The 27505-nt window shown below is 39.3% G+C and overlaps 1 protein-coding gene across 1 annotated transcript in view; it reads left to right on the plus strand.

The window, feature by feature from the left end:
* The window catches only part of ADAMTS3 (ADAM metallopeptidase with thrombospondin type 1 motif 3), a 137337-nt gene that overhangs the window by 78351 nt on the left and 31481 nt on the right, over positions 1-27505 (plus strand). Inside the window, exon 5 of the mRNA XM_085304138.1 lies at positions 18441-18637. Coding sequence (XP_085160264.1) covers positions 18441-18637 — 197 coding nt within the window. The remainder of the gene's footprint in view (positions 1-18440; positions 18638-27505) is intronic.

Genomic DNA, 27505 nt, shown 5'->3' on the forward strand with positions numbered 1-27505 from the left:
GGAGCTGGTCCACAGGACACATTCCAAGATTTTTGCTTTTAGGTGAACCATTAAATTTCGTGATGGTGGCGTATCAAAGTGTTTCTAGGTAACTACCAAGCTTCATGCCTTTCCTGAACAAGAGCTAGGGAAACTCATTTGTCCAGCTTTTTGTTACTTTTCTGCTTCTCTCTGTTCTGGATTTTTCCATAGCAAATGGAGCTGTGTTCTGTCTTGATGTCTTGCTGTCCTGTCTGGACAGTATAGTAAGCTGTGTAGACTTTTAGAGGCTTAAGCAGATAAAGAGATAATTAGAGTGAAATTGTTGTTGACAGTAGTTAGTGAGCTTCTCAGTAAAGATAATGACTGTGGTTAGGAGAACAGATGAGCACAGGCCATGCTGTGCTCCTGTTACACATTTACTGTTGCAGTAACAGGTTCCACATGTTTAGAAAAAAATTCCTTTTACAGCATTTAAAACTAAGCAACTGTACATAAACACATCACTTGCTTCATCCAAGTGAAACGATTAACCAAAGTAGTTGTTAGGTGTCCAGCAAAACAGAAGATGGAAGAGCCACATTAATGAGAGAAAATGRCACACAAGGAAAAATGAGGAAGACCTCTATTCTAGGAATATTTTTTTTTCTTAATTTTTCGTGATTAAGGAACTCTTATTTTCCTAGATTTTGCTCTTCCTCTTTTCCATGTCACCTGAAGTCATCTACTTCTGAATACAGTTTACAGTTTGTGTAATTTGGTAGGGAAAATTTTCTGCTGTTGTTCTGTCGCTGTTCTTGCGCTTAAGCTGGTATCTGTCAGAAGTTTAGAGCCTCCTCTACCTGTGGGTGCTTTGAAACCAATGGGAAGTCTGAAGCAGCAGTGACAGTCAGTCCTGATGTGGCTGCCCTACCCCCAGTCTCTTAATGGATGTGTCAGGTAGTCTAGTACATTTTTACTGTGTTTTCCTGATTAAGTTGCTAAGTGTGTAAGTGTGAAACAACATTCAGTGTTTCACAGCTGAAATAAAACAATAAAAGTCATTTTGACTTACATAGGAGACATCAAATAACGACACAGAAAATAGCTGTTATGTCCTGTTATGTTCTCTCATCTGTCCACATTCTGAAGGGAAATTATAAACTGCCTATATACCTAGTAACTGTAAATATCCTTGACAGTAGAATTCCTTAAAACAAATTAACTACCAAAGCTGAATACTGAGAAATACTCCTTTGAATGGATCTGAACCTTTTTCCTTTGGTACGGAGATGATAGCTTAAAGTTTGGATGTGAAGATGTCTATAATCAGCAGAGTATATCACATCTTAGAAATAAATTTATGTAGAACAACAACAGGTAGTGAACTGGTCGTTAGTGGAGCCTTTTTTTTTCTAATGAGAAATGTTTTTTAAGAGGGTCATTTGTGGCAAAATGCTGTGGAAAAATGGGAGAGCAGATGATCTGGACAGTTTTAAATATTAGAAGATTTAGGAGAATTTCTAGAGATAAGAAAACAAAAGCTTTTGATATAAATCCTCTAATGTTAAGGGTGTTGATATACGCAGGGAAAAATAAAGGGAGACTGGATTTCTCCTTCTTTGTGTTATGTCTTTTGCTGCAGTTACCCATATTTATGCTAATTGCCTATGGGGGAGAGTTCTACTGATATCTATCCCCTTGTTCCCCTCATCCCCTACAGATGGTTTGACTGTTGGATGATCTTTTCAGTGTTAGCTTAAAAAACAAAACAAAATACAAACAAATAAAAAAAACCTTTGAGGATTAGCCATGGCCAAAAGTTGTTTTTGTAGGGGGCATATTCCACTTCAAGTGACATGAATATTTTTTGGGTGGTTTATGGATTTGTCATGCCAATATGTCTGGTAGTGAATTGATTATCAGGTTTGAGATCAGGGAATACTTTTCTTGTAAGGCACATTATAGTTACAACTGTTAGTCACACCTGAAGCTTTCTGTGAAGTTCTGAGAAATTTTGGGGGGCCCTGGTACCTGATGGTGTGTACAGATGTTTCTTGGAGCCTTTTGAGTTGGTTAGATGTCCATCTTGTGGTTGCTAAAGACCTCAGGGAAATAAATAAATCTTATATATTTATATCATTTATATCTATAATGATCTTGCCAGCCCCCTCCAGCCATTTCCCCAAGTATGAAGCTTTCTGAACACCTGGCAGAAGCTGGCTAAGATACCTAGGAGTAATAAATCCAAACTGTGACTGAAATAATTTTGAAACTTTGTTGTGATTACTTAGTTAATGAGCTCCAGGGGGCTATATCTCTATTAAAATAACTTCCCAAATGCTGAAAATTCATGACAGTAGTCTGCTACTGAAGATAGTGGTCTAAAGAGTTTAGGCCACGGAACTCTTCTGCCTCGGGGGTCTCAAGGAAGATGCCCAAAAATACAGACAACCTGAACATTCCAATATTTCTTTGAATATATAAGTGAATAAATTATGAAGGCAGCCTGTGTTGTGGAAGACTTTAAAGGTAACCTCCTTTCTGAATTACACTTTTTCAAATTATGAATCCAAGGATTCTTACACCTCTTTTTAAGTGTGCTTCTTTGTTAAATAAAAATAATTTTGGATGGATTTAATGATACATGAAGCCATGAGTACTTCAGTGTTAATGCAAGCTCTTTGCTGTTCGTAGGAGAGTGTCTAACTCTGAAAGTCTTGTGCTCTACTATATGCTCTTACTGGCTGAAAACTTTGGAAGTAAAGGGCTAGTCACACTCAGCTCTAAAAATGCTAGTCACATATCCAAAGATGTGTTTAGTTCCACCAGACCAGATAYCAAGGTATGCATTTTCAGCAGGGAGCCAGAGCCTCTAAACATGCTTTTTCTATACTTTAAACATTGATATGTCTGATGATATTGCAAAATACGATTTTTTGTTGTTGTTTGTTGTTACTTCTCACCTTCTATTACAGTAGTGTTTACAGGGCTCGATTCAGGACTGTTTTAAGCATCATTTGTAAATGTACAGTCTTCATCTTGGACTTGTTTGGATTGTGTATATAGTATGTGAAACCATGTTGTTTGTCTGCTATTACGACATAAATTGTCACTGCTGATACACTAATCTCTAACTGAAGAACTTAATGTTATGTAAAGTACCATAGGAATGCTTTTGCTTCTAATATCTAATCTATCTAATATGCAACCTGTAAACTTATGAGGTGATTGTACCATACATTTGTATGTAACCACTTAMATAAGATGTTAGTGTTGTCTCAAAAAAGCCAAAGCCAAATGCTTGAGTCTTTTTTGTGTATACAGATAAATCAAGGCCCTTACCTGACAGAACATTCTTGTGGTGTGAAAGTGCAAAAACTTCAGTTCATTAGTGACTAGAGGCATAACTCCAACTCACTCCACCAATCTGGAAAAAAAATACATATTTATGATTAATCAACATATTAGCAGTATCCCAATTTATGGTTAAAAGCTTCAGGCTGGCCAAAGATTATTTCTTATTTATGCACCACCTCCACTTTTGGCTGTTGCTTTGAGGCCATCAGGACAGTTGTCACTGCAATGTCAGCTTCCAGCTTTAAGGAATACCAGCCACCTGCCTGCCATAATCCAGTATGCACTGGATGTCCATCCGCAGCCATACTTTGGCAGTAAAGTGTATTTAGGAAATCAACCTGTATATTCATTATGTTATTCCTTGATGAAGGAAACCAAAAGGAACTACTGTTTCCTCTCTTAGGGAGATTTGCCATAGGATTTGTTGATGATGAGCTTCCTTTCTTTGAATGCAAAAGTAGTTTGTTCTTGAGTTGTTGAACTGGGGAGCTGCTTTTCTGAAAGGTGGCTGTAAGGATCCTGTTTTCACTTTAGGAACATGGAAGAGGCTTTCTTTCAGCAGCTTCTTCTGTAGTTGTGGAGACATCTTTCTGAACTTCTCTATCAGGTCAGGTCTTACAGACAGTTTCATTATGAATAGTCAAAAAGAATAAACCTTCTGTGTGGATCTAAAACAATTAAAATTTACTTCTATTCTAATTAACTTTTAACAGCCTGATCAAAATAAAGCAATTATTTCAAGTACAGTTGCAATGATACTAACACATATAATCCAAATTCAAATTATCTAATTATTTTTAAAATGCAACTAGAACCGATATACACAAACTTGTAACTATGTCCCCCTTTCCATGTAGTTTTGTTCCCCCTTGCTGTGTGGTGTTGCAGTGGGTTGTCAGGGGCTGCAGTTYCTTGCTGTGAGGCTTCTGCTGCTGATGGTAAAGTACCTTCCTCACTGGTCCTGGGTCCAGTTGGTTTTATGTATATAGGTTGTCAAACAGTCAGTTTCTAACCCCTTTCTTACAGATAAACAGATACCATTTTACTGTGGTAATTTAATTTTGTTAGCTTTTTACTATATATGATGTAATTCTTTAGAATTATTCGTTTTAGAATTCTTTTTAGAATTATTCTTTTTTTACCATACAACTGCACAAAGGGAAGCTAAAGCTAAAACAAGTTCTATACTAATCATCTGACTACTGACTGAATTTGCTGTGACAGTTAGACAAGTTAGGCAATAGTGATCTAGATGTGGGCAATGTGCTCTTACAGCTAAACCAAACTAAAATAAKGTCAAGAGCAGGTAAGTCTGGGCAGAGCCTGACATGTCCTGAGGTCTATGTTAAGCTAATGGAAGGCTGCGATCTGTCATTAGCGGTGGTAAGGCAAGGAGCTAATGCATTTCCTGGGCCAAGGGCTGCACAGAAAGTAGACAGTCTGTTTTTGCTCTGTTACTTCTCCTCTTTGCTGCAGTATTGCATGTGGAGAGTGTCGTTACTGTACTCTTAACCTTCTGACTGTCAGAATAGAAGCCAGTAGTCCTCGGGAAGAGTGGTAATATGTTCAAAAAGAGCCTAGTTTGATCCTGAGATTTACCCACCATCCTTTTGACCGTGGTTCACTTAACTTGGGCTATCAGAGGTGCTTGGTATTGTAGATCTCAATGCACCTGTGGCACCTTTTGCAAGTCTATGTGAGAACCTGGTGCTTTATATGAATCTTTGGTATTTATTACAGCAGATTCAGAGTGGTGACAGCTGTTTTTACTCAAAGCTGTAAAATGTATTGAAGGACTTTCCAGCATGCGTAAATACCAAACCAGTTTGTATCATGTTAGGGCTATGGAAGGAAGGTCTTTTGAGAAATGATCTCATAGGCATTCTTTGGTGTAGATCTGGCACATGCCATGGTTTTCATTCTTTTCTAAAAACAACTCCTGTCTTTAAAGTTGGYGTGCCTCATATGTATGCCTCCTGCTTGCTTTACATTAACCAGACTCCTGCTGTATCTGGAAGTATAAGTCTATAGATGTATGCAGTAACTTTTTTATCTAGCTATTTAAAATAGCGCAGTGCATGCTAACACACCTCACCCACATATCTTTTCTAGCCACTTCTTATCTTAGTGTGATTGTATGTGTTACAATCTTGCAGTGACATTTGCATTTCCAACAACATTTCTCATATGCTTTCTAAGAACTAGATCATTGCAAGATCATAGATAAATCTGAATTGCTTTCACCGTGAATCATCTGAATGCAGGACTGCTGCAACGGGAACTAGCTATCCAGTTAGGGTGTGAAGTGTAAGCTTGCTCTAGCRAGCTTGCACTCTCCAGTAGTGAGAACTCTGTAATTGGCTGAAGTTGTTCTTTTGCTTTTCATGTTGCCAGTTTCTGGTCATAGGATGGAAAAAAGAATAGTTAAAAGTTGGCCAAAATTCAGTCATATTTAATTATAGTTTCCTTAATCCCATTTAAGTCCTGGCTTTGCTTTGTGTACACTTGCTGCCAGGTAAGGATAACCTAATTTCTAAAAACCCATCATGCCAGGTATGGAGGTGAGGAAAAGAAGATTATAGGGTAAAATTTTAGCCATTTGCATTGGAAAATTTTATCCCAAGTCAGCACTAAACATATTCAAATGTATACAGAATTATACCTCTGGTAGTTCTACGTGGCCTTCTAAGTGTGCTGCTGGCATCAATCCGCCATGTAAATGAGCAGTAAGAAGTGGCTTTGCTGATAATGTATGAAAGGGAAGAGTCCTCCCTGTCGTGTCAAAGCAGTGCTGGCTCTGCAGAGCCAACAAGCTATACAGTGCAGGGAAATCTTCCATCATTCCCAAAAGTCTGCAGCTAGAATTCAAAAGGCACCAGAGAAGCAAATATTTTGTGGAAGCAGTCAGCACTTCAGAATATTTTGTTTTCTTTTGAAAGTAAAATCTAATAGCAAAGCAAGTCATGTTTGTGGCCTATTGAGTTCCTGTATTTGATGATCAATCTTGCAACCCAGAGGGTTAGATCTTCCTTTAATCCATGTTTGTTTGTAATTCTAGCAGCCACTGCCATTTTAGAAGTCTCACTGAAGAGAACTAGAAACAGCTAATACTCCAAGCAGTAATTCATTAACTCATCTAAGGAAGGTGAAAGATAYGCAGAACAACTATAAAGTCACAGGAGTGTTCTCTCTTTTTTCTAAATTCTTACAGTGTGCTTAAGCTACTGTGAAAGTGGAGTTTTGTCTGGACCTATCAACTATTTTTATTTCTCAGAATATGTCATCAGACCRGAGTCAGCATTACCTTGCAAATGCAGGTACTCCGGCTGTAGGCGGCTAGGAGGTCCTTCTTCCATTTTGACATCCTTTTTCCTTCAGAACTTCCTCCACACTCTTTCCTCACTGCATTACTGCAGCTCTAATAGTAAGTTGCTCATCTGATGACCATCTTTGGTCAAATTTGCTGCTTCCTCCTTAGTCCGTCTCTGACATCAGTCTAGCACCTTCTAAATGATCAGTACATACCTGGAAGAAATTGCACAGAATGTTAATGAAGAACATAAGCACTGAGAGAAAAGGGAGAATATTTCTCCAAAGATCTTCACTCCATCTCTAATCTCATATTGCTGATCCTCAAGAAAGACCTACAAAATATCTTCAGAAGATGAGCCTGGAAAATAAAAATTTATAATCTTACTAGGTACAAAAGCCATGCCCTCAATGAGATACTGGTTCAATAATGTTTTTATCTTGCTTCCCACATGCTCAGTGTCCTGAAAGCTCTAAATCAGTCCATTTCCCTTAGAAAATGTGGCAATACCTCTCTTCTCTGCTAACGCCTCCTCTGGTCTACAGGTACCAACTGCATTTTCCGTCATATGATCTAGATGATAAGTATCTAAGTAAGCTCAAAATGGTTGTTTTCGATTTGGATTTCTCCTGAGGATGTGTTGCTTTTGTTTCAGAAGGGCAGCTCATATACTTGAAAGTTTGTGTTTTCCAGTTGTACTAGTTAATGTGACATCTGCCAAGAAACCCTGCCTTGCCACAGAGCTGTAGACTCTAACAGCCACTACAGTGTTTCCATCAGTTTGTGGAAGGAATCATGCCATGCCAGTCTACAATGTCCAGTTGATGTGTGTTCATTTCTTTAATTTTGCTTTCTCATGCCTTTGTTTTCTTGGGGTCTCCCAGGCAATTTTGTTCATACTGAGTTTTCCCTCTTAATGTTCATTTTAACTGCTGAATATTTTCAGTTAATACTTGAAGCACAGCATTATTGAGTCTGTAAAGTGAAATCTGTTTACGTTTTCAATATTTTCAGACAACTTATGTTACAAATTGCCTTTTTTTCTTTTTTTTAGCTTTTCCCCCTGCCCCTTATTTTCTGTAAACGTATTTACAGTACCTTTGGCTCAGTTAGGTTTTGGCATGCAAATAAGTTCACATTATTTTAAGATAGAAATATTTTTTAAATCTCGAAATACAGTCTCTGTTTAACGTTAAGCTGCTTAAAACTACATTCAGTGTCCAAGTCATGCAAGAAGGTACTTCTCCTTAAAATTGTGTGTGTTCATTCCTGTTACAAAAAACAGTAGCACACATATAATTCCTTTCATAAGCAGCCCTGGAAAGAGAAGAGTATTCTGCAGTACTTCTGGTCGGGGCTGCATGGTGAGCTGTGTTTGCACCAGGAAGAAACATTATCCACAACAGTTCACTGAGATGAGAACCCACAGGAAAAAAAATGGGACAAATGCAACTCAAAGAGTATTTCTTTTGTCATTTGCTTCAGCAAGAGTTGCATGGTTTTCTCTGGGTTTTTATTTCGCTTTTGAATTTCAGTCAAAAACTCACCAAAAAGCCCAGAGGAGCTATGCGGTTAAAGATCTAGGGCTATTTACCTTGAGGCTGCAGCCTAGCTTTCGCACCTAGGACGTATGGCTTTTAAACTGCTTTTCTCAACCTGGTTATGCCAATGAAAGAAATTGAGCATTACAAAACTACAGTGCTGGTTATCCTGTAAAATCAATTGATTTTTGTTCATTTTTTGTATTTAAGTATTACCAAAATCTTATGGCTAACATTCGTTTGTTGTGAAATATCCCCAAAAGACACCCTGTTGGTGCCCCATGGATTCTGGACGCATTCCACCTGCACTCTGGTGCCCTTAACATATAGTGAAAACCGATATTTTTATGCACAACTTGCTTGCTTTCAGGTGCTACAGATAAAAATCTTCCTTCCACTCAGCCCCAAAATACAAACAAGAAAATGTTTTGGCAACAGTTAAGCACAGAAGCATAACCAGAAATTTGCATGCACATTCCATCAAAGAGAATAAGAATATTAAGGAACTGACTCTCAGGTTCAAGTTAGCAAGTCGTGATTTGTGTGTTTTATATGGGAAGGAGGGATCTAGGGCAGTGATATTTAAGTAAGAGACAAGTACTTCACATGTGAAAAAGATGTAGTTCTGTTAGAATGGCATTCTGATGCTTCAGGCAATTTCATGCAAATCTTCAGGAAAGGGTAAGAGGAGAATGTTTAACTTTACATAAAATTTTAAATGGACCTAATAAAGCTAAGCACTTGAATTTCAGCACATCCCAGAATCTAATGAGAAAATCCTGTCATAATATTTTCCACATGGCAACCTGGGTGGTTTCTTTTGCAAGCACTGATCTTTCCTAATTAGACAGTGCCACCAGTGCCACAAAAATTCTGTATATGAACAGTTCTCTTCTCAGGGAAATAAGTTAAAAGTCATAACTGTTTGGAAATGTTTGACCCAAATTATTGTTTTTATCTTCTGTGGCTTTCCAAAAGGCAAAGTTCAAAACAAGCCTTAATAGACAAAAAAAATCATAGGCTTTTGCAGATTTATTCAGTCATGTATTTTGACCTTTGTTGTAACTAAACAGCCAGTTATATTTCTCATACTCTTTTTGGCAAAAGCTCCAGAGGAGCTAACAGGTATTTCTGTATTCTAGCTGAAGTGCATGGCAGCCAGCTGCCAAAGCATCTGGCGATCAGATGATGAGCCATCAGCTCCTGGTAGTTTCTTACTCAATATCTAAAGGGCCAGATCTTCAGTGGGAGTCAGCATTTTATGTTCTTTAAAACTAGTCGGTGAAGAACAGCCAAAACAGCCAAAAATGTGTGTTGTGTGACTGTTAGAAATCCATTGTAGTGCTTTAAACTCTTCTAAATCTGGCTAAATTTCATGTGTGCATTTAAATGTGACCAGAGCTGCTGCTGCTGCTGGGAAGGGGGGAGGCGGGGTGTTGTTTTTTGTTTCTGTTTTTAAAGTAGGCTGCTGAGGACTTTCAAAAATCTGATTTACATTCARCATAGATAAAATCTAGCATAGTTGAATGCCTCTTGGTCTTTGGCTTTAATATGCTTAAGACTGGTGAATTACTTTTCCATGATAGCTTTTTTATTATTTTTTTTATTATTATTTCTTGTGGACATTCATGTTCATGAATGAGATCTAGACACCTGGAAAGACAGTGCGAGACAAGTAATGTGTGAGTGTTTGATAACAGTGTTAGGTACAGAGGTTACAAAGAAGACTTACTTCAGAAATGTGCAACAAGAGGGCAAGAAGCAACAATCATAAGTTGGAACAAGGGAAATYAGGGTAGATACTAGGAAAAAAAATTGTTCCTCAGGAGGGTGATCAAGCACTGGACAGGGGCCCAGAGAAGTGCTGGGATCTCTGTTCTCAGAAATTTTCAAACTAGACCAGGTCCTGAGTGGCCTGCTGTAACTTTACTCAAAGCCAGGCCAAGTTCAGTGGCCTGGACTGAGTGGCCTCCCCAGAATCCTTCCAAGCTGATATTTTCTCTAATTCTGCATTTTCCTTAGTGGTCCGATTCTCAGAGCAAAGTGAAAGGTTATTTTCAGCCTGTTCCTTTTATTAACGAGCCTCATTTCTACCTTTATTCAGACTTTTTTAACCTATTAGTCAGATGCTAAAGGCTTTCTCTTAGAGTTAGTTGGAAGCTGTAGGTGACCGACTTCCCTGGAAATGTTGTCAGCAGATGTCACACAGGCTGGGCTCTCTCTGTCAGGAATCACAGAACTCAGTGAGAAGACTGACTAAGTACTTAAACAAGCTATCTTGACATGCCAGTTATCTCCATACAGTTTGTTCCAGGTGTGATTTCTGTGGAGGCTTCTGTGTTGTAAAGAAAAATGTCCTCAAAAATAAAATAGTTTCTTGACTTACCTTCACTGTATCCATGATGGAGTTATTTTACTACTTCATTCTTGTACTTTGCCAAATGGGCAAGGCTGCCTTTGAGGGTTTTTAAGTACTATCTTCAGGGTTTAATCAAGCTACTTGTGTTGTCAACTGCCTTTCCTTAGTGAATTACCCTTTTCTCCACACCTTTCTTCTCACATTTGATTGCGAGCAGCTTGCAGCTCATTTTTGTGTGTTTAGTAATTTCTGTTCATGATGYAGATGCTTGGAAGTTCATCAAAGAATAATATATTTAACTACGAGCAACAGCAGCCTGAAAGATTTTAGCACTAAGACTAGGGGGAAAAGGACAAAAAGCAGCTTAATGAGAATGCCTTGCTACGCCCTAGTAACACAGGTTTTGGGAGCAGAAGAAAACAAAGAATTTCAAGAAACTATAACTAGGAGAGAAAGCAATCATGGAAACTCATATTCATCCAATGGTAACAAGTAGAAAAAAAAACTCAATTACTTAGTGCAGCTTTCGAAGTGACATTACAAATTGCCCTGGCTTCTTCTCTTTGAACTAGCATAATGGAATTATTTAGTTGTTACAAAATACAGCTGTGCTTGGGGACATTTATATATTAATCCACTCCTTAGGAAGTGAGGTACATTGATCTCAATTTGTTCCAAACTACTTTCTCACTATTTTCATTATGAATTAGTGAAGTTGTAGAGCCTCCTTACACACTGCTTCCAGCTGTATTTTCAGGAAAAGGTTAAATTAGGCAGTTGAATGCTTACTTCCCCTAAATTTGTCAGTGGGTCATAATGTGCTGCCAAAAAGAAACTTTAGCTTATGGCTGACTCGATGACGTTGTCCCGCTCCTAGAAAGTCTAAATGTGTGGCCTGCATACCAGGTGTGCAGCAGTCAGCTGGGCAGATGGCAGCTGCTGCATGGGAGATGCAGTCATAGCTTTCTCAGCTGATGATCAGCTCAAGCATCCAGGCTGACACACTCTTCCTGCACTCCTTTATACCAGTATGCCCTGTGTCATACATCTTTCCTTCTCGTCTGGCACTGCAGCTGGCTCAGAGCAACCTCATTTCTGTGCTTACAGGCCCCTCTACTCACTGCCAGAAAATCAAGCTCTCCTTTCTTTCTTTCTTCTGTCATGCTTCTTTTTTGTCTGTGGATCTGCTCTCTGTCAGGCAGAGTATTTGCATTTATACTTAGGATCCTTACTGAAATGCAATATTCAAGAGAAAATAAATGGCATCACAKAAAATAAACGTGAATTCTTATTTTTTGTACAAGCCCAGCAACRCATCCCTCTCTGTTCATTTTTCTTGGGAGGAAGTACAACACAATTCCTTGTAAGAGTATTGCTATTAATATTGGGCACTAAACCTACGTCTGTATGACTTGGGTCACTGCAGTACTGCCTAGTAAATCTATTTGTTAGCAACTCTACAGATGTAAGGGTTTGAAGATGGGAAGAGGGTGAACTGGGCTTCTCTCCAGATAGCAGTCAGCTGGGTGTGGAGCATTAGTCAGACCTTGCTCTTTCACAGTTTCAAACCATTTTCCTTTTCATGCTCTGGTGAATTTGAACCACTTATCCACTAGCTCTGATATATGTCGAGATGAGGGAAGTGCCTGCAGAAGAGACGCAGGAAAAGGCATAAGTCTCTAGGCCACAAGCATAGGAGCAGCTGTTACATCGATTCAGTAGGTTTAGATATATGCAAAGCTGTTGTCTGTGTCTGATGCCTTGGAGATGCATTACCTCACTTTTCAGTGTATGATGTGAGTCTTGAGTGAATGAATACCTTAACAATGGGCAGATCTATAGTTATGGTTTATTAACCTCTGCCTGATGCTTACAGATACAATTCTCAGAGTCTGCATACTCTCCTATTTGCTAAGATTTCTTTAACACAAGGAATCTGTCAGGGACCAAACAGGGAACATCRTTACAGGCGCCTGATTCTGATAGGMACCCATTTCTTCTACTTAAGAGCATCCTCCTGCTTTCTCTCACTTGGCATCAGCTAGCTGAGGTCTCCAAGGGTATAATGACAGATCAAAAAGAATGAAGTGTCAATATGTCATACACGGCTTAATTTCACTGAGTGAAACGTGTATGAAGAAAGGATGCAGCATTCACCTATAACTCGTTATCCCTTAAGTGAGCAAGCAAGCATATGTAAGGAATATAAGGAATATAAGAAATGTTGCTGATAACAGTGGCATCACTAGGCAGCGCAAGTATCACAGAAGGGTCACGTGATTTACACTATAAAATAAGATTGCAGGAATCTTGCAGGCAAGAAATGTTTGGGATTCTCTTTAGATGTGCGGAGTTTAGACAGACGGCAGCAGTCATAGAGTTAGACTTGGGCAGATCACAGCAGATTCAGACCTCAAATATTTAGGGAAAGAGCTATAATTTCTTTCTAAGTTATACTATAGGAAAAACAGAACAGATACCTGATGTGACACAGAGTATCTTCTTTTATACAAAAAGAGTATTCAGGAGTGATAGAGTTAGGCTCAGTTTTTGATGAGGGTGTTTGTGTTGAGTGAAATGGCTAGCATTTCTGAAAAAAGGATTTAGAAGAGAGGCAGACTGTTGGTCTGCAGAGGGGTTATGGCTTTCACAATACACATCTCTGGATTCACAGAGAGACTCTTTAGCTACATTTGTGCTTGACAGAAACACATTGTCTGATTCCAGCAATGACGTTCCAAGTCTCTAGAGGTGGCACAAGGCCAGGTTAGCAGCCATGTTTTTTGACAAAAAAAGCATATGGGGCAGCAGATTTTCTCCTGGAGTGTCTGTCTYGATTCCATTTCCACTGCTTCATTTACTACCTGTGCAAAACTCCTCCTGCCTTTTCCTGGCAGAGGAATCCCAGCTGGACTGGAGGAAGATGGTGCACTCCGCATTTTTACTACATGATACAGAGTAGACAGACTCTGATGTGTGCTCTTGAAAAAATACACACCCGCACATGTGCATACAAAGCTTAATGTTTTGTCTTCCTACTCAGGTGTTTGAATAACCATTTCACTTGGTGAAAGAGCATGGACTAATTTTTTTCCAACAGGTAAGATCATGATATAAATGATGCAGGTGGGTAACAGAATAAAAAAGGAAGAGATAATGAACCAGCTAATTCCAGAATGAGATTAGGAAGGATTAGTCTGTCTATCATAAATGTGCAAAAAAMCAGAGTAGTTTCCCTGTGGGTAACAAAGAATATTGCTGTCCAGCAATAGCCATGTCTCCTTACTGTGTTAGAAAATGCAGTCAAAGCTGCCTAGCAAGCTTTCTAGATTTCACTGCACAGGGCCTTTCTCTTCAAATGGTTAATTTAAATAATTCACTTTAGTAAGAGCTGCTGTGAGCGCTCTGTACTGTAAGAGGTGGGTCTTGTCTTCAGCTTCTGCCTATGTCTGAATTACCTGGTCTGTGCTCTAGAGAAGAACATGTTGATCTCTCCTTTACTTGGTGACAGAACAGCAGCTGTCTGAACTGACTGGGATGCAGGAGAGTGGGTGTCCAGAGGCACACTAGTGGCACTCTGCTAGCAAATTTACAGGGCTTCCTTTATATAAACCCTTCATCTCATTGTCCAAACCACTCCTGGATTTAGATACATATAGATGAGCTGTTCCCCTCAATGTTGATGCTCAGTGGCGCACAAGCAGGTTATCCAAAACCTCGGGTTAGGCTCTAAAAAAGCAGCCATTCTTTGAATGCTAGCTTTCTTTAGAGTCTATTAGATGCAAAGCCTGTAACAATAAACAGGGGAAATCACAGCACGTGCACTTCCTAACCACCAACCTTGAGTGGCTTAGCCACTTTGTGTCCTGAGACCCAACAATGTGCGCTCTTTCTGGCTCTATCAATAGAGTAACTCATGTTTATTGGCAATGCAGATGTCTGTCTATCTGTCTCTGTAATTCAATGGGCTTGTGAAGATGTATCTGAAAGCAGAATTTGACATGAGGGAAAAACTTCATCTTTTATTTCTGGGGAGAAGGAGGGTAGAAAGGGAAAGGATGGTTATGTTTTTCACTTACTGCAATGTAGAAAGGGGCACTGTATAAGTCACCTAGACTCACAGCCAACCAGTCTTAATTCTGCATTAACCGAGATTTTGTGCAAGAAGCATTCAGGCTGAACTCTGCCCTTCTATTACCAATAGCTATGTACTGCTGAAACCCCATTGTCGTAATAAAGAGTACCAAGGATGTGTAGAAGCTTAACAAAACCCCAACAGTATGGGTTGAGCGGAGAATGCTGATGTCTTCATTGGCTTTAGTGATCATACTGTAATAAATAGCTCTCTACTAAGATTTTCCGTAATGCCTCCTTCTTCTGCAGCTTTCATAATGATATTTATACTCAAATTTTTGAAAGAACTCTGAATCATGGAGATTATGGGCTTCTAAAAAGCTCCTACTTCCAAAGTATGGAAGCTCTCGACCCTGAAAGGAGTTAGAAGACAATTTTCACTATAACTTCACTCTAAGCATAGCTGCTGACTTTATCATTAGTAATATTTGGAGTGGTGTGATGCATAGCCCCAGCGTAAACAAATTGGCCACCTTTTTTACCTTCTCTAGAGCAAATTAGATGCAAGTACTCTGTGTCTGTCTGTCCAGGAGGTTCTGAATTAAGTATTTGTATTTGTAAGAATAGCAGAGCCGTTTTCTGAATAGGACACATCTGAGGACACTTCTGTATTGGTCAGAAAGAATCTGTACTGATCCTGCTTCCCCATGTGTCTCCTGTAGTATGTAGTCTAAGAGGAAACACTTTTTAGAATTGGTGAAAATTAATGATGATTAATTATGGTAAATAACTTGAAGTTGATTGAGATATTTGGAACAGATACATGATTTTAATCATGTGAATAGGTTCACTGTCTGTGAGCTCTTTTAAAATTTACACAAGTGGCCAACTAATTGCTGAATCATGAACAATGACCTGAAGAAAGTGATTTAATGACTAGAATACAGGAATGTAGAGATCTCACTTTGCTCTCTGCTGCTCTCATGTTTCAGGCTGTCATCCCCTTTGCTCTTACTTTGTATTAAGTGTTGGCAACAGATGTAGATTACAGCATTTGTAAACAGTTATCATTAGTATGCGTATTCTGGGTTTATCTCTGATTGTTTTATTCAGTCACTAACATGCTGATTTATGGAAAACAAACATGCAAAAAAAAAAAAAAAAAAAAAAGATAGAGCACTCATATTACCATGGATTTTTGGAGAGGCCATACCAACTTACAGAGAGTGCACTTAGGGAGAGGAATCCATGGCTTCACTTCCTGGAGCAGATGTGGAGAAAGACAATGCACAGGAAGAGGCTTGCTAAGTAATTGTTGGTTAATAAGTAGCCCAGAGCAGCCTTAAAGTTTTTTTTTCCCATGTTAATGTTTCTCTGTTGAGGAGCAGTGCATTTAAATTGTGCCTGTCCTGTTGAGCCAGAACCAATAGACAAAATGTTACAAACCAGTCAGCACCGGAGAAGCTGTGTAGAGAGTGCTACTTCATAGCCTGTACAGTCCAGATGTATTCCATGGAATATGCTGCCCATCGGGGTTAGTGAAATGGTTGCTTTTTACCACTGAGTCTAGTTAGGGGGAGATTTGGGATTTCTGCAGAAAGAAGGTTTAGCTCAGTTGGTTAGAGCATGGTGCTATTAATGCCAAGGTCATGGGTCTGATCCCCATATAGGCCACTTGTTTGGGGTTGGACTAGATGATCTCCAGAGGTGCCTTCCGACCTTAGCACTTCTATGATTCTGTGTAGAAGCAGGTAAGTTTCATTTCCAGGGGTGAGAGGCTCCACTGGAAAATGTTTCTGTTGGGGGAGGGTGTTAAAAAAATGGCCACTACATTTCTTCCAGGAGTTAGGATGTATTTTTCTTGCTTTTGGGGACTGTATAACTAAAAAAAAAATCAAGGGGTACATTTATGGAAAGTATTGACATATTCAGTGTATCCTGTATGCAGAAAGTGGCTGCATGTTACAGAAGGGGGAGCGGTAGAAGTCCTTTCTGACTCCTGCTGCCTGCTCACATAGACACAAAAAAGGGATTCTTTTCTTCCTCTGAACCACAAAACCACCTATTTAAGAAGGGAAGTGACAGCCAAACCAAAGGTGTTGCACAGAGCAGATAGTTGGTCCTTTCTGAAGTAATTTCAAGCTATTCCATTCATGCAGCAGGCATAGTGACATGATGACATTAGTGGTATATTTCCGTTGGTCATTGCACTCGGCAGCTTTGCCAGCTGCAACAATTTTTAGAACTGAAGCTTGTCTATGAATTTCCCACTTGTGTGCTATCACAGAGTTCGCTTTCTTGAGTGTGAGAGGACTTGTGGTTGAATTGTAAAGCTTTTTGCAGGCCTGGTCTCTCACCCGCAGTGATGGTTAAGCTTCTGGAAACAACTGAGGAAAACCTTGCCATTTGATGTGGGGTGTGGGGAGAGTTATTTATGCATCGCCAAACCACTGAGATATCTAGCAGGGAGAGACATCCCGGCTAGTTAAGCCAGTAGTTGAATCTGCTCAAGATGAATTACAGCATGGTTGTCCGGTACATTTTGCAACATTGGCCCTTGTCCTGCTGTCCTTTCACMAGTAAAACTTCTATCCAATTTATTGGGAATTCTTGCCTGAAAATGTGTGAAAGGCGAGGTCATATACTTGCAGGCTTGACTTTCCCTCACTGAAGAGGGAAATGCAATTTCCCTCCAACTCCAGAGCAGAGAAAAAGGGTGGAAAGGTGTACTATTTTGGGGGGAGATGCACCTTGCTGATACCAGCCAGCACTGGCAGAAGGCAGGACCACGCTCCTCTTTGCCAATTGCCTTCATAGAGCAGGAAAATCCTTGAGTATTTAAGAGCTAGATCATCATTTTTCTTGAATGAAAGAGTAGGGGGAATGGAAATACTCCCTGGCTCCRGGACAGAGGCAGCCTAAAGAATAGTTTGATTCCTAGTGAGGACTGCAGTATCCAGCTAATGGTTTCTACTGTAAGATCTTTCAAGCAGGCCTCTCTAGTGATGTTCATGCTGGCTTTGGTTTTGGAAGAACKAGGTGATCTAGACTTCTGACTTTTTTTCTTTTCAAAAATCCATGATGATGTTCTGCTTTACTGTCCTAAGGCAGTGATACAGTTTTTTGGTCATTTCAGATACAAGCTATTAAATACATCTTCTTGAAAGCCAATTCAAAATGGTTCGTCTGAAGTCTGCCCATTAACCTATCTCTTTAGAAGGACCCTTCGAATTTTCTGTAATATGCGCAGGATAAGATATTCGAACATCTATTTTTTAAATAAAGAATTCAGAGAACAGTAAGTTGAAGAAAATTTTGCCTCTCCCCACCTGTTATTTTACTGTATTCAGAATTGTTCCAGTGCTTGATTATGAGGGGGAGACATACAACTCACCAATTTGTTAAATTTTCAGTGTAAATTTGGAGTGATCACATTATTTTTGAGTGGCAAAGCCACGAGTTGGCTTTGCACAGCAACCCCAGTGAATGCTGAGGCATCCCATATACATGTCACTCTGTGACATGCCTAGTATGTTGCAAAGGAGGAGGAAAATCTGGGTTAGGAAGTTAAAATTTGGCCTAAATTCTCCACTACTGTTTAGAGATAGTTTTTGTGCTGGAAGTAAGAACTATGTGATATATTACAGAACTATATGATGAATTATTTTTTTAATGGATGTCTGATGATTACCCTTCAGCCCGTGGAATGATCTCTYCTCTCTGTTTCTGATTTATTTTATCCAAGAAAGTGGTGATTATATAGGTCAGGATGTTGTGTGGGTGGATGTTTCTAAAGTGGAATTGGACTAGATGTTTATGTCTTGCTGTTTCTTTGTAGAGTCTCTTGGGGGCCTTGAAGACCTGAGTTCCCTGTACAGCAGTGTAGAGCAGCAGCTGAACGAAACCCTGAGGCGACGCAGGCATGCAGGAGACGATGACTACAACATTGAGGTGCTGCTAGGTGTGGATGACTCTGTCGTCCGATTCCATGGCAAAGAACATGTTCAAAACTACCTCCTCACCCTCATGAACATAGTGAGTATCTTCTGTAGTGCCGCATTACTTGTTTTGAAGTGTAGGTGGCTTTTCCAAATTCTTCCAGGAGTATCTGGAAGACCCATGCTTGATATAAATATGATAATTATGGGATATTTTTTTCTGCTGTTGGATTTGGTTCTTTCTTTACAAGATGTTCCTTTAGTTGACATTTTACACTATAATCTTCTAAGACACATTCTAGGGTAATTCAAGAATTCCCCATCTTTGACCCTCRGTGAAAACACAATCCTTTATACACCTCATGGAGTTGCACAAAATAATTTTCCTAGCTATATTCTTGCAGATACATTCTCCTTAAAGCAAAATCTGCTGAATTCTGTGAGACTGTATTCGTATGCAAAGATTTTTTACACAGCCCTGGAGGACATAAGCATTCCTAAAGGGTCCTTTTAACAAGTAATATGCTGCGTCTTGTTCTCCTTGCTTCATAAAATTCAGTTATACAGATCACACAACAAAGCTACAGGGGGCAGGACTGGAGGTGTTGACAGTCYTCTTGATGCTTTTGGATAGAACAAATTTGATTAAAAACAAAGGAGGGTCCCATTTTTCCCACATTCTGCATTATAAAAATAAAAACAATCCTCCCCCTCCCTAAAAGCTCAAACCCCAAACCAAGGAAAATGCCAAGATAGCTGGATGATGGCAGATGTCCTCCCTTGCATGTAGGACAGAGTTCTCACTCCCGATATAGGGGTTCAGTTGACAGATGCTGTGAATGATATGAGCACATTACAGACCTAAGATCTCTGTTTTAAGTGCATTTGGCAGTTGTTACACATGACATTGAGTAACCTGGCAGGCTCTTGACTTTCACACTTTTGTCAAGTCCACTTTGTTAAGTCCTATGTTAGTTGTGTGTTATAATCAGAACAGTGATACCTAGCAAGCAGCGTTGATCACAGTTGTTATGTCGAGGCAGAGACAACAGATATTGTGCTGGGTGGTATCCCTGTCTTTTGTCTCTTAGTCAGTGCTTGGCTCAACAAGAAACTATGAATATTCCCTAACTCAGCATTACTTTTGTTTGCTCTGAGGAGCAATTGATAGCAAGATACTTATTCTGTAAATGAATGTTTCTGAGGAACTGGTCTGGCAGAGTTATCAAGAGAGTTTAGTGCTTCCTTGGGGGTATCTTATTTCTGTTCTCATTGCCCAAGCAGAGGAAAGTGGGAAAGTTGGGGAGGTGGCAGAATGCAGTTCTGCACTATTTCTTCAGGTCTTGGTGACTGGAGACTTGATGTCCTGTGAGATTCCCTTCTGCAAATGTGTTTAGTGWGAGAGAGAATTTTTGCAGGAGGAGTTGGCAAACTTTTTATTAAAGCATTTTACTAGCAGGTCTTTTTCAAACACCTAAATGTATGATTTTACTGTGCTAGAAGATTTGAAATTGGAATATGTCACTTATATTTCCTTAGATTGGAATATGTCAACAAGCTACTATACTAGCAGTGCTGTTGCCTCTCCTACTATTACCCGTTTAAAAACTAGCAATGAAAACTCGCAAGGCTATTATGGGGGTTTTGGAGATCTTTTACCTTTAGTTTTCCTGTTGACTTGAAATCAACAAAACTCTAGCAATTTGTACATTTCCCCAGCCAAGTTGCTACCAGTTTCAGTGGGGTTTTGCATGAATAAGGTCTAGATAAGGACCTCAAGATGTGATTCTATACTTTTGTATAGAATGAAAATATTTGAAAGATAGTGGAAAAAATGTAGATCTGGTATGTTTCTAGTAAATCCTAACTTTTCTTGCAACACACTTTTCAAGGAAAACCTGATTAAAGATGTGGACAAGTCTAYAACTGACACTTTATAATCAAGAAATACTCTAACCTTAATTAAGAGATGGAAAGCCTTCTAGTAATGTCCGTTCTTTAACTGGTATGGCAATATCTCTATCTAGAAATGGCAAGAGAACAGAGACATATAGAACTCCTTATCATTATGTGTTATGGGATTAGCCAGTATTTTCTGTCTATGTGTACATCTAAGAATGTAAAATCAATGACAAGATATTGTATGTAAAGATACAGTCTTGAATTGTGCTATCAGAGTCCATGGAGATGCACAATACAAGAGGGCACAGTTTATGTGGTATATTAGAAGTCATGTACACCAGCAGTAAATGCTAAAATTACACAAGTTAAAATGTTTTCTACTTTTTCCATCTTACAAAAATCTAAAATTATATCTATGAAATGAATGTAAAGTAGACCTATAATTCCTTGCAGGGGCTGAAAGATTTTCCAGGAAAGAAAGAAAAAAACGTCCTAAGGACAGATTATAGGGTAATCAGCTTACAGTTAATGTTTTTTTGAATGAAAAAAAAATGATTATGGATTTTTTATACTCATCTTTTTATTCCTGGAATAATTTCAAAATGATTCCTTAGGGTTACAGATCATTTTTGTAATATTTCTTTTCTTTGTCTCACCTCTGCCTGGCATCATTCCTGATTGGGAGAATTCAGTCCTTTCACTATTGCAAAATATCAGAAACAGACCATTTTCCCTCATCACACAAGCCCAAATCCCTTCGTACATGTCAGTCCACTTCAGGAGGGGCAGCTGATGTGAACAACATGCATAGTGATTTTACCCTTCAGTCTTCACTCTTTATTTTATGGCTAGTTCTACATACACGTGTGCTGATTAATTTTTCTTACATATTTGTTGCTATTAATGTCTTCCTTCAATCCAAACAATACCATTTTGACTACAGTGACAGGCAGTGAGGCTACAGGTGGTGCTGGCACATTAAATGTGTTAACACATTTAATCTGTGTTAACAGAGACTCACTCTTTCACTTAGTTTAAACTTGAATTAATGGTGAGGGATGATATTGCTGGAGCAACAGCAGCAACTCCCTTGCACATAAGCAGGCCATTAGAAAATCTGCTTCTGATGGGTTAGTGGAAGAGGTGAGGTCAGTGATGCCGTGAGGAGATGGGAGAGCTAGGTAGCAAGACTCAGCGTGGTATGTAGGAGTTCMTAGGACAGCATTCTTGGCATCAGAGCTCATGCATAACACAGGTAACAAAAATGATGGAAGCTCTACATGCCGAATGATCCAAGTGTTCCTTCTCTCTCAGGTTTTGATCCTTGTGGCTCATATCATAATGTGTCCTGTGCCAAGTGATTTTGCACAGTTCCTGTTTAGTGCACACTGTGCAGTGACTGCATCACATGGCTACACAAGCATGCTGAAAATGATTTGCAATATCTAGAGGTCTCTGCTGCCTTTGCAAGCTTCCCCGGATGCTAAATGAACTAAATCTTCATAAGGAACTGTGCTGTGAATGCAACATACCCTACCTTTATGAAAGAATGCTATTGCTTAGGCATACAGGATGCCTCTCAAATACAAGGTTAGGACTGAAGTGCACCCACAGTTATGGTCTCGTTGTCATAAGACCCCCGCTGCCATTTAAGATGTTTAGATCCAGGTCCACTTAAAAAAAATCTTAGCACATCACAGCTTTCACCTGTGACATTCTTGTCTCAGTATTCCAAGTGCACTAAGCATACTAAGCATTGTTAAAAATCTTCCTCACCTACTCTGGCTTCCAAAATGAAGATCAGTAGTTTAAAGATCTAATCTGTAGAACCTGACAGTTAAAACATTTCCTTTATTCAAATGTGTATCTACTGATACGTTTTCTAGCATAGCTCTATGTCGAATTATACTCAGTGAGAAATATTCACTCATATRTATATATATATGTACATATTCACTGTTGTATATAAAGTTAGACTAAGAAACACAAGACTTGCACGTTGTAACTGAAAAACAGAATTTAGTGTGCTAGGTTTACAGTCCAGAGCTTTGTTCAGCCTTGTGCCTTTTCTACTGCTTCTGTAATTGCTAACTTAAGTGTTGTAGGTCATTGTGATATTTCAATATGCAGGGGGAGTTGCATGCTAAGAAGAGATGCTGTAGAATCTTAGTTTGATGAAAAGGGGCTCTTGAGCATTGTCTGTGCATTTGATTTTGGAGCCCAAAACATTTAATCATAACTTCCTTCCCTTCTCTGGCATGCAAACAGAAAGCTTTTGACAATGGTGTATTAGAAAATTGGGCATAAAGATCATTGAGAAGAAACAGCCACTGAACCTGAACTACTCTATGAATCAACAGCAGGAATGTGGCAGCAATGCTTGTATGTCTAGTAACAGTGTTTATCTTGTTGTTAGCAGAAGCTTTTTTTTTTTGGCTTGAGGGAATTAGTGAGCACATGAGCAAGTCTTTGCTTGTTCCTAGAAGATCATCAGCCTCTGGGAGGGCAGCTGTTGCAGTTGGATGCACTGCTGACATCAGTAGACATGGCTCAGTGCATCTGAATTTGCCTGACACAGAGATGAACCTGGCTTTGGGGTTCATATTAGGTTTGGGTCCAATGGTGTAAAGATCTAAGAAGAACTGAACTTCGTGCCTAAACTTATATCTTTTACTCTTCCAGAAAATGAGAGCTTAAGACGAGAGAGAATTTGGGATGTTGCTAACATCCATGGGGATTTTTGCAAGTCTGATGGTAATTTGCTGATACTGGTTTGCCTTTTCAGGCAGGGAAGTTAAGGGCAGTTTTGTCTCACGTAATGCAGTATGTGCAAGATAGTTCCAGATCAATTCCAAATGAGCCAATATACACACACATCATAGGCAACGCTGTTTTGCTCAAGTGTGAAAAGCCGTATAATCGTATTTCTCTAACCTTGTGCCAAGACTGGTTATCCTAGGCACAGTGCCATGCTGACAGCTATACTGCTCTCAGTGCCAGAGCTGGCTCACTGAGAGCCAAATATTGCATGGTCCAGAGATGTTGTTGGGAGCTCCAGTGCTGGAGATTGTCACCAAGATGGCCCAAGGCCTGGTGTGGAGGTTCAGTTTCAGCTAAAGAAATGCCTGAGATGTTTCCATATAATTAACATGTACTCTTGGCTTAGGAAACAGGCTGCAAATCTTAACAGAATGAGAGATACATCTAAAATAGAGATTAAGGGACACAGCCAGAGGATAGAAACCCAAGTGGGAGACAAGCAACACTTGAAAGCAGTAAAATCTAGTGTGGTCCCTAGCTTTTAGGCCAAGCTTTGCCATTATCTTGCAGCATGAACTGCAGCAGTCACTTACAGCTTGCTTTCCTGGAGGGCTGATGGCATTCTCCTGGAGTTATTTCTGGTCACTCTGAGACCTTTAGGTGACAGAACTGATATTTTCCTCATCTCACCTTTACCACGAGTAGTAAGCTCCATCTTCTGAACCCTGCCATAGCGCAAGCATCACTGTTAATCCCCAGTGGGGTACCCTATGGAGAACCTGAGGAAGTACAGCAGACAAGAAGGTAGTGTTAAAACTAGCAGAGGGGTGAGAGACAGGGAAAGGGAGGCAGGATCCCCATGAACAAGGATTTATTGGACTTTCGAACTCACTTTTGTTTTGTTTTATGTTGTCTTTAGTAATGCTGCTCACCTCTCCTCCACATGCAAGAGAGACCTGTAACAAAGAGATTTTAAAGACATTGCATAGAGTTTAGAGGGAGTTTATTTTCTAAGTAATAAAATGAAGAATAGCAAAACATTCATAATGATCACTTTGAACAAGAGATAACAAATACAGTTCCTTAAGCAACCTCTTAAAAAAGCTTGAGATTTTCAGTACTATTTTGTTATTAGATCTGAAATTAAAGGTCTTCTGTGTTAGGCAATTATTTGTTACTCTCTTGGATGGTTACTTAAGACTGAAGTTTCCCTGGATTAAAGTACTTGAAATCAGAAAGATACGCACATAGTGAGGGATTCTAAGCAGGTTTGGACTTGTCAGTATTTGTATCTTGGGGTTCTTATTTATTGTTTTTGTTTTTCTTAAACATAAATCAGAATTTTCTAGTAGGGTAGAACTTCTGTGCATCGTTCATCCTAGAATTGCAAGTTGCTTTGGACAAAGTTCCACTTTTGGTCATCACTGTCCATTTAGTGTTGTAGCTTTATGGATATTACTTTTTTTCCTAAATAACCATTCTAGATAGTTGCCCACTAGCAGTGTTAATATAGCACAGAAAAAAAGTACATGTTTAATTTTAATTCCAGTGTAAATACTGTTTCAAGGAGGTTAATATCAGGAGTGCACGGTGTTGAAGCTGATGAGAATTTTATGATTTACTTCAGTAGGAACAGACAGCATGCAATGTGTTTAAAAATCCTTCCTTAGATTTCCATGAACATACCTTACCTGTAGTTTTTTATCTCTCTATCACTTGATCTTACTTAACATTTTCACAGCAGAGACAGGACAACCATGAATTGAAGTGGCTTTTTCATTCACTCTTGCTCTCTCTAGAAGTGCATAGCAAGACCTAAACACATTAATCAGTTATCTTTTGACATTTTCTAGTCTCCAACTCTGTCACTTGCTTGTTACCTCCTCAGAGAGAAAAGTCAGATCAGCACTTGTTTTTTTCTGTGTAGCTACATATAGAAGTGGGAGCTAGTGCTGGTTTCTGAGTTTGGCATGAGTAAGGCAGACAGCTCATCTACAACATTTTCTATGCACTTCTGTTGGGCTGTTCTTGCCAATTCAGAAATGCCAGTTGCAGATTTTCCCTAAGCAGTGACATACGGTTATGCTAAACTGCACAGGTAATTTGTGTTACTGAAGAATGTGAAATAGGAGTTAATACAACTTTGGCAAACATGGAAACAAATTAACATTTGAACTCAGTCTGAGAAGAAAAGTTACTATTCTTGTGAGTAACAAAATATCTTTAATACAGTACTTGCAGAAATTTCTGTGCTTCATGAAGCATGAACATGAATGTGATTTTTGAGAAATTAAATTTGTCTTTTGGTTTTATTACCAGACGAGGATTCTTGACATAAGCAGTCATTAAGTTTCCTTTTCAGAAGTTACCATCTCCTCTGTGCCTTAATTTTACTACAGCGAGCCACTGTTTTGGAGAAGTTACTAAATAGGTATTATCAGAAGTGTCTTTATGCTATTTCTTTGCTTATACCAAAAAATCAAAGCAATACATTGTTAGCAGGAGTCAAACTCCAGAAGATAATCTCCTCTATTGTTTTTCCTCTCTGTAATAAATCTCCATCAAATATGATTTCAGAATATTTGCTTTTTAGTTTTTAAAAACAAACATTTAACTTTGCAAACAGCTGAGCTGATTCACCCTTCAAAAGACAGTTCCAGTTTCATGCTTTCTAAAATATCAATAGCTCCATCTACTGGGAATATATGTCAATACAGAGCCTGAGCAAGCTAAAACAACCCTCTTGACTCAGAAGCTGTGGGTCAGCAACAATAAAGGTTGCTGCCTTTCTTGATGTAATGATATTTTGTAACAATCTAGTCATTGCTGTTAAGGTTTTAACAATACAATGTTTAACATTGTTATCAGGAGTTTTTAAATAACCTGTAGATAAAATGCAAAGTAAATTCAGGAACAGGTGATAGACATAGGTGAGCATAGAGCTTTTAAAAACTCAATAAAAATGTGAATAAGGGCACCAGAAAAGCCCAGATTAAAGACTGTTTCTGCCAGCCCCTTTGCCTATGAGTAGTGGCTTTCCAGGAGGCTTGTTTGTATTGCAGAGCTAAACAAGTGCGAGTGTTTACAGAACCTCAAGAGCTAAGAAAAATTTCACATCAGGAGTCTTGCTGCCAACGTGACTGGGCTGTGGGTTGGGTGTTGACTTTGAAGAGGAAGGTACTTGAGTTCCCTGACTTGAAATTTCTGAACTGTCATCTCCCAATCTGGCTTTCTGCGGGAGACAGATGTGCTTGAGTGGCACATTTCAGAAGGAAAATTCTGCTTTAATTCCTCACATTTCCACATCCCAGAGAGCACTGGGGGATGTTATTTACAGACAGATAGGCTGTTCTGTAGATGGTGACTTTTCTTTATGAGTTGGAGAGTCATCACTCTTGACTGTCATCCAGTGGGTGGATTATGCTCTGGAACTGAATTGCTTGGCTTTGAGAACGAAACAGCTCCAGGGCCTCACACTCTGTCACGGGACCAAAAGGGAGCCATTTCTGCTTCTAAGCCCTTATCAGGCTTATAATTTACCTCGTTGTCTAACACGATTTCTTGCTAGCAGCTGTTTCTATAGGATTCAGTCATCACACACTCAGTTCTCCCATGAATCAGTTAGTTTATGTCACTTTCAATCTAATTTTACCCTCAGCTTAGGTTAAGACTAATGGCACGTGCCAGTGTGACCAGAAGAGCTGAATTTGCTCCTTGCTCTTTACTCTAGTGATTCATATCTGTGGGTGGTCAGGAGAGGATTATTTTTCAAAGCTCTTTCATTTCCAGTGATGTGAGCAGTAAGGCAGAAGATGGCATTAATCATTAAATTCTTAATTACTCAACTCTCCTTGATTGCAGTATACTAACTAAAAAACTGCACTTCTGTGCAAAGGCATCAGAGGCTAAGAGTTTCAGGCAATGTATGCAGTTTTATCAAAGTACAAACAGAAAGTCATTGAGGCTAGGTGGTTCCCCAGAATCCAAGCACTCGGACAAGAAGCGTCAAATGAAGTATGTGGTTTAAACAGAGAGGAGCTGGCTGTGATTGAGCATAGCTAGGAAAACGTCAGCGAAGAAACTTCTGTAGCCTTCTCCAGTCTGCTTGTGTTTTCTTAAATGTAGAAAGAAAATTCTGTTGCAATATTTCAATAATTTAGAAAAGCAAAGATGTCTTAGAGTCCAAGAGAAGGAAATTAAGAGCTGGTAATCAAGGTAGTACTGTTCTCAGATAGCACCGGTAGGCCTGGGAGCTCGTCACAGGGAGACGATGGTGACATGGTGATGAGTGAGGCTTTGCTGA

The sequence above is a fragment of the Rhea americana genome, unplaced genomic scaffold, assembly GCF_003343005.1.
Source record: "Rhea americana isolate MKP2758 unplaced genomic scaffold, rheAme1 scaffold_203, whole genome shotgun sequence".
Lineage (NCBI taxonomy): Eukaryota > Metazoa > Chordata > Aves > Rheiformes > Rheidae > Rhea > Rhea americana.